At 20.1% G+C, this 8,803-nt stretch overlaps 2 protein-coding genes across 2 annotated transcripts; one reads left to right on the top strand and one right to left on the bottom strand.

Moving 5' to 3' along the window:
* Positions 1–138: 138 nt before the first annotated feature.
* On the bottom strand, positions 139–3,831 carry PRSY57_1306700 (hypothetical protein; the record flags this gene model as incomplete). Its single annotated transcript, XM_012909003.2, has 1 exon — positions 139–3,831. One exon carries the CDS (start codon positions 3,829–3,831, stop codon positions 139–141), a length of 3,693 nt encoding a protein of 1,230 aa, XP_012764457.2.
* A 2,602-nt stretch (positions 3,832–6,433) lies between these two features.
* PRSY57_1306600 (DNA-directed RNA polymerase alpha chain, putative) lies at positions 6,434–8,426 on the top strand (the record flags this gene model as incomplete). The annotated part of the gene is made up of 2 exons (XM_012909002.2): positions 6,434–6,542; positions 6,676–8,426. 2 exons carry the CDS (start codon positions 6,434–6,436, stop codon positions 8,424–8,426), a joined length of 1,860 nt encoding a protein of 619 aa, XP_012764456.2.
* Between the last annotated feature and the right edge of the window lie 377 nt (positions 8,427–8,803).

The following is an 8,803-nucleotide window of genomic DNA, read 5'->3' as shown; positions in this document are numbered from 1 at the left end:
AAAAAAAAAAAAAAAAAAAATTATAAAAAATTTAAAAAATTTTAAAAAAAAAAAAAAAAAAAAAAAAAAAAAAAAAAAAAAAAAAAAGGAAAAAGAAAATACATATATATATATATATATATATATATATATATATAACTAATGATCATATTTATACATATCCATACTTTCAAAATTATCGTTCAGGTCATCTATAGCTTTTGTGATCTCATCAATTTCATCAAAATTAATATCGTTCGAATCTTCGTCTTCATTTTCGTCTTCATTTTCATCTTCATTTTCATTATGTTGTATGGATATATTATTATTAGTATTATTATTTTTGACATCTTCTATTTTTTCATTATTTGTTACAATTTGCTCTACAGGAGTATTATCATTTTGCTCATTCATTTTATTGTTGTCTAATGGATCCAAAATATGTGCATCATCTTTATTTACCATTTTATCGTAATTTTTCTTCTTATTATTATCTTCATGATTAACACTCTTATTATTGTTATCTTCATGATTATCACTCTTATTATTATTACTTTTATTATTTTCGATATTATTATTATTATTATTATATATATGTTCAATATCATCACCCTTTTGCGCATTATATTCTGAATGGTTGTTATCATTGGATTCGGAATTAATTTTATACTCTACATTATGATCATCGTCCTTATTAATATTATCACTAATCATATTTTCAAGAGGCACGTTTTTATGAGCGTCGTCCTTTTGATTTTTCCCTTCATTTGTATTAAATCCAAATGTGTCAAATAAATCGTGATAATCCTTCTTACTCATGTGATCATACACATTCATCTCTTTCACATCTTCTTCCTTATAAGTATAATTCAAATGATTGTTATCGTTTTTATCATTTTGTTCGTTGTCTCCAATGGAACAATTTTTTATATCAGGAGAATTTTTTGGTTTATACGAAGATGTATCAGTACTTATAATATAAGATGTATTATCTATCATAAAATTATCATACACTTTTAAGTTATTATCCCTATTCGTATCATTACTATTATTATTATTATTATCATCATCTAAATATAGTGATTTATTCCTTTGGTTTGTTAATATAATATTATTTTTTTGTAACTTTAAATTATCATTGTCATTTCTATCATTCAACAAATCATTATCCTCATTATTCAATTGTAAATTATGATTTTTTATTTGATTGGTTGTAAAAGGTGGATTTTCATTATTGAAATCATGTAATTCCTCTCTCTTGAAATTACTAAAATTTAGATTTTCCGTTTCGATGTAAATATTATTTTTCTCATTAATACATTCATTATTCAATTCTTTTGGATCATCACACATATTATTATTTATAATATTCAAACTTGAAGAATTTACAAGATTTATTTTATTACTTATGGGATAATCTAATTTTTCTTTCTCCTTTGAAATATCACTTACCCTTTGATTATTCATTGGATGGTTGACAGAATCTGACAATGTGTCCTTTCCATATGAACAATCCTTATTATTATTATTATTATTATTATTCAGTTCTAAATTGTATATATTTTGGCTAGATGATATATTATATGTATTATAATCAAAATCATTTAATTCGTTAAAGAAGCTATATTTATCATCAACATTTTCTATATTTTCACCATCTTGCATAATATTACTATTATTATTATTATTATTATTATTATTATTATTATTTTTACTATCTATATGATCCAATAATATGTTGTTTTCATTTTTTTTTGAATTATCCTTTACATTTTGTAAATCATTTTCTGCAAATGAAAACATGATATCATTATTAAACAACAAAGAGTCATTATTTTGATTATTTATTAAATTTTTAAATGATGAATTTTTTTTACTTTGATCAAAATGATCTGATTCATTGTTAAAAAACAATTTATTGATATTATCGTTTTCATTAGTTTTTTCATTTTTTTGTTCAACATTCCATGGATCATATTTATTAAAAATGATATTATTAAGATTATCCATTTGGGTATTATCTTTATCCTTATTGTTTTTATTTTTTTTTTTACTTTTTTTTTTAATATTATTATTAACATTATAATCATGATGATTATCTTCATGGTTGTCATTACTATTTTCCAAATGTTTATCAGGAGTATTATTATTATCATGTTGTTTATTTTGTAAATTTTCCAAGTTTTCATTTTGGATATCTTTTTGAAAAATACATATTTGATCATTAATATATAATAAAGAATTTAAGGTTAATGATATGTTAGAATTTCCTTTATAATCCGATAATTTGTTTATAGATTGTAATATATCATTTTTATACTTGGAAACAATTTGTATACATTTAACTTTTTCTTGACCATTGGTCATATTTTTTATTGCTTTTAGACTTTTCATAATATTATTAATTTGTGTTAAATTTAAGGGTATATCATAAAGTATATTATCATCCGAAAAAGATGGAGACATATCAGCATTTTTTACAAAAAACTTCTCAGCTTTATTAATAACAGGGAATGTAATTCCTTTTTCTTTTAATGATTTATATTCAGCAAATATTGCCGTGCATATATGTTGATGTAATATAAATGAATCATGCCATAATTGCATCATGAATAAAATTTTTCTCTTAATAAAATGAAGTCTTGGATCTGTAGCTACACCTGGATGTATAATTGGTACTATTAAAAATTTGGATAATTTCGATTTAACATCTTTTGTTAATGATTTTTTTAAAGTAGTCGTTCTTAAGAGTTTACTTATCTTTTTCATAAAACTTTCATCAATAAATCTAGCGAAAAATAAACCTAGGTTCTTTACACAGAAATTTAGAAATTCCAAAGAAATAACAACTTCTTCAGGAACATGTTTTCTTTTTAATTTTTGTCCTATAAATTTAATTGTAAAAATTATAACACTAACTTTTTCTTGCATGTATGTTAATACATTATAAGCTCGATATACATCTAAAAATATGATATCATTCAAACAATTAATATTTTTATCATTATATTTATACATTTCATTAGTATCAATATTTCCATGATTCCTTAATAAATTTTCTAGACACGTAACATATGTATCATCATTTGTAATATTTTTTAAACTATTTATTTCATTCATACAGAAGTTATTACTAAAGCTACTATTTGAATGGTTTTTATTTACGTTCTCGTTATTATTTAAAAATTTTTCTAAATCGTGGCTATTAAGTGTGGGTTCATTTCTACTACCATATTGGTGATTAACATTAGAACTATTGATATTATTATTATTATTATTATTGTGGAAGTTGTAATTATAGTTATCAGTCCTTTGATTTATATTATTATTATTATAATGTTGGTTGTATACATTTGCATTATTTTGTATTCCAAAACCTTTGGAAAAGCTATTTTTACTATGATTCTGTAAAAAATTATTATTATTATTATTATACATATTATGATTCCTATTATAATTATTACTATATATATTATTATTATTATTACTACTACTATTAATATTAAATGTTGTTGCACTAGTTATATTGTAATTTATATTATTCAAAATGTTATTAAATGATTTCATACAATTATTTGATATAGAACTTATATTAGCACTATTAAATATACTCACAGATTTTTTTTTTCCATCGTTTGATGAATCATCACTTGCCATTCCCTTCCTTGTTATATTTCTTAAAGAATTATTAGTATGCATATTTTTATGTTCATTCTCATATTTCCTTATATTATTATTCCAATTATTACTACTATTTCTTGAAGTCTCTCTAATAAATATGTCGGCATTATTCTCTATATTGATATCGTTTTCTTGTCCTTCTTTCCTTCTACGTATACCTCGATTATCCATTATCTACGATCCTTAGATGAAATATAATAGGTAAGTAGCAATATTGAACATTCATACATATATATATTTCCCTTTTCACAAAAAAAGCGAATCAAAATATATATATATATATATATATATATTTTTTTTTATTTATTTATTTTATTTTGTGTGAAAATAATACAAAATGGAGGATAATATATGTATAAGCTATTTTCTTTTTTCTTTTTTTAATTTTAATTAAAACAATGTTTCTACTATATAATAATAAAAAAAAAAAAGAAAAAAAAATATAAACTGAATTAAATCAATTTATTATGTATACTTAAGGTTTTTTTAAAAGAACCTTGTTATCAAATTGAATAATTTTTAATAATTTATTGAAAAAAAAAAATAAAAAATAAAATAAAAAAAAAAACTATACAGTTAAATATAATAAAGACGATACACTTTAATTAAAACATTTCCTTTATTATATACATTTGTTTATTTCCACAAAAAAAAAGAAAAAAAGAAAAAAAGAAAAAAAGAAAAAAAGAAAAAAAGAAAAAAAGAAAAAAAGAAAAAAAGAAAAAAAGAAAAAAAGAAAAGAAAGATTTATATATATATATATATATAATAATATAATAAAGACGTAAATATTTTATATATCATATTGAATTATAATATCATTAATATATATATATATATATATATATCAAATTATATAATATATCATTATATTATCCGTGAGAAATTTTTTTTTTTTTTTTTTTCCTATTCTTTTGAAATATATAAAAATAAATGTATAACTCATAAAAATAACACATAAAAATTTTGAGATTCTTAAAAAAAATCTATAAATCTCAATTATAAAAAAACAATATGATAAAATAAAAAAAATATATTTATTTTTAATTTATTCGATTTATGCTACACCAAACAAATATATATATATATATATAATATAATAATTAAATAAATTAAAATAAAATAAAAAAGGAAAAGTAATTATGTAAAAAAAAAAAATAGAAAAAAAAAAGAAAAAAAAAAATGAAAAAAAAGAAAAGAAAAAAAGTGAAGAAAAAAAAAAAAATGAAAAAAAGAAAAAAAAATTAACAATAAAAAGATAATATTTTAATATAAAAAAAATATATAATAATATATTTTATATAATTTAAAATTTTTTTTTTTTCTTTTTAAGATTTATTCCTTTTAAAAAAAAAAAAAAATCAGCTAGAGAAAAAAAAAAATGTTTCTTCATATATAAACAAAAGTTTTTCCTCGAATAAAAAAATATAGATAAATTTTATATATATAATAATAATGAGAAGAATATAAATTATGTATAATATATATTATAATATATATATTAAGCACTAAGAACAAATTTAAATATATATATATATATATTATATATATTATATATATATGTGAATATATATTTATATAATATATTTATATTTTTATTTATATATTACATTTTTTTTTTTTTATTTGTGTATAATATTTTAACTTAATTCCTCTTTTTTAATTATTTTATTTTTTTTTTTTTTTATTTAAAGTAGTACTTTTTAGAAAACAATAAAATCTTAAACCATTCCTTCTCATATAATATTTTTTAAATACAATTACATTTATCTTATTTTAAAAATAAAAAAAAAGAATATAAATATCATATATATATATATAATAGTATAATATTTTATATATATTATATTTTTTATTTATATACTTATATATTGCACACATCTAATATTTTGAATTTGCCAAGGATTATATATATATATATATATATATATTTATTAAAGTACTAAAAAATGAAAACTGTAAAAAATACCATTATGAAAAAACAAAAAAAAAAAAAATATAAAGAAAATGATTGAGGCATAATATAATTAAAATTTATATATATATAATATATATTATTATATATATTTATGTATATATAATAAAAATAAAGGGAATATGATGTTTGAAAAGATAATATTACATCATGTGTTTCGGCTTTTTACCTTTTACTGTATTTTTTCTTTATTCTTATATTATTGTGTGTAAATGAAAAAAGAAAAAAAAAAAAAAAACAAGAAAAAAAAAAAAGATGAAATTTAGTAATTATGAATTACTACAATATATAATAATACAAAATAAGGAGGAGAAAAAAATAAAAAGCACATGATGAAGGAATAAAATAGATTTAAAAATGAAACGGAATTTATATACTGTTCATTTGTAAAATTAAATATTTGAAAAAAAGAAAGAATAAAAGTTTTCATTTGGAACTATATACATATATATTAACATATTTTCAAAAAGGAAAATAATATCTATACATAAATATATATTATATTTCTCATTGGATAATTATTAAATTGTTTTGTTTTTTTATTTTATAATGTTATAATTAAAATTTCTTGAATTAATTCAATATTTTAAGATATTTTTTTATTTTTTATAAATTAAAAATTTTTAATGGGCATATAATCCATTAATATTGATTCATATTAAACATTTACCTACACAAATAGCTAGCTTTGTTTCTTTTTTTGTCGACATTAGATATTATATACGTTTCAGAATTATTTTCAAGATGAATATGACTGAGATGATATTTCTCACATTTTAATATGAGTAGAAATATATAATGTCATTATTATTCTTATTACTATTCTTTTTAACAGCGTTCAATATTTATTGGTCTTTTTGTGTAATTTTAAAAACTAAAAATCCGGCCTTCTTGCCCATACAAATTAGTAATTCGAAAAAAAAAAAAAAAAAAAAAAAAAAAAAAACAATATATGTATATATATATATATATATATATATTTATTTATTTATTTATTTATTTATTTATATTTATTTATTCATATATATATTTTTTTGTAGAGAACCCTGAGAGACATAAACGCAATAATCTCAAACGATTTTATATCAACCAAAATGAGGGTGTGAAAAATAGAAAATATAACAACAGAGATATTTATAAATTTGAGGGAATTGATGAAGAAAATAAAGATGGGAAAGAAAATATTGACGAAGATTATTTGAAAGAATATGAAGAAGCATATCATAAATATGATGATATGGATGATGATGAAAGGAAAAGAAGAGGATCCGAAAATAAAATGAATTGGTTTGAAATAAGAAAAGGAGAAAAGGAAAAGGAGCATCGATATAATGTTTATGATAATGAAATAATTAAAAAGGATTTAAAAGAAATAGATTTAGAAAGAGTAGATAAAATGGATAGGTCAAAAGGTGAATTGCCTCCATATATATATGAGGGTGGAAAGGTATATGAAGGTATGCCTATGGATTATAAACCTGAGATATATGATTTTCATAAATATAATAAATATTTTGATGATTTATGTAAAGAAAAGAAATCATTAATTGATTCTTATCAATTAGATAAAAAATTATTAGATGATACATATTATGATGCAAAAAGAGGAGGTCCTAAAACTTTTGGTTTTCGATTTAAACAAATACAACCAGTAAAATATCATGAAGGTAGAGCATATACATATTTTTTTATGCATTCACATGATGTAGAATTATCACCTATTTTTTTAAATGCATTTAGAAGAGTTGCTATAAAACATTTAAAGGGAGGAAGAGTAACTGCTTTACGAATACCTAATATGAAACATGAATTTTATTGTATAGTTGGGGTAAGAGAAAATTTTTTTGATCTAGCTCAGAATTTAAGACAAATAACTTTTAAAAATGTACCAGAGGATGTTGATATGGATAATTATATGATAGGTAAATTTCGAATTAAAGGTCCAATGATAGTAGTAGCAGGTCATATGCAATTACCTAAGAATGTAGAAATTGTAAATAGAAATCAATATATATGTTCAGTTGCTGCTGGTAGTTATTTGTCTATGGATGTAAAAATAGAAAGTTTTGAAGAATACGTTATGCCAGAATATGGATCACAATCTAGAAATCGAGATATATGTAAAGATAATTTTATTCATTTTTCTAGTAGTTGTACACCTGTTGAACATTTTGTATTTACTGGTCAAAGAAGAGGTATTAATTTAGATACACTAGGAGAAATTAATATTGTAGAAATGCATACAGATGGTTCAATTACACCGAAATCAGCACTTTTAAAAACTATTGATTATTTATCTGAAAATTTTCAGTATATTGAAAATGCGCTTTATAATAACTGTCATATATGTGACGATGGTTCTTTGGACGAAGAATTTCGTAACCCTGAATTTTATATGGATAAAGATAGATATACTGATGTACCATGGAATAAATATAAAACAACGTCAGAAGAGTTAGAAGAAACCAAAAATTGGTTATATAGAAAAGATGTACACAGACAATATAATATCGACCCAGAAAGTGAACAGTCAAAAGAAGAAAGAAATGTTATGTGGGAAAAAAATAAAAAAATGAAAGAAGAAATTCAAAAAAGAAAGGAACAAATTAAAAAAGGACCATCTGCATCTGAAGGAGAAATGGTACCTGATGAAGAAAGACACGACTGCTTGCTTGATTGGCCTGTTGATAAGTCTGAAAGAAATATGAATCCGCCTAGGTGGGTAATTGAAAGACCTTTGGAAAAAAATCCACACGTAGGTCATGAAGAAATATACGATGAAGGAATATGATAATGAAGTAGTTCAAAATGATTTAGTACTATAAGTAAATGATTAAATATATACATCTATATCATATATTTTTATATGATATATTTAAAAAAACAGTATTAATATAAAGTATTCATGAGGTATAAAAGGTGCAAATCAATGAGAACATTCAATGTGCACTTCTTTGTAATAACATATGCATGTTCATAAAGTAAAATAAAATAAATAAATATATATGTATATATATTAAAAATAGTTTGTTTTTTACAAAAAAAAATAATTTTTTAATCATTTAACTTAGCTACAATACATAAAAATAATATAATATATTATATACATTTTTTTTTTTTTTTTTTTTTATAATTCATTTTTAAACACCTTACAAAGTATAATCATTT

This window comes from Plasmodium reichenowi, chromosome 13, assembly GCF_001601855.1.
Source record: "Plasmodium reichenowi strain SY57 chromosome 13, whole genome shotgun sequence".
Taxonomy (NCBI): domain Eukaryota; phylum Apicomplexa; class Aconoidasida; order Haemosporida; family Plasmodiidae; genus Plasmodium; species Plasmodium reichenowi.
Note: the sequence above shows the minus strand (reverse complement) of the source record. Positions and strands in the feature narration are given on the sequence as shown.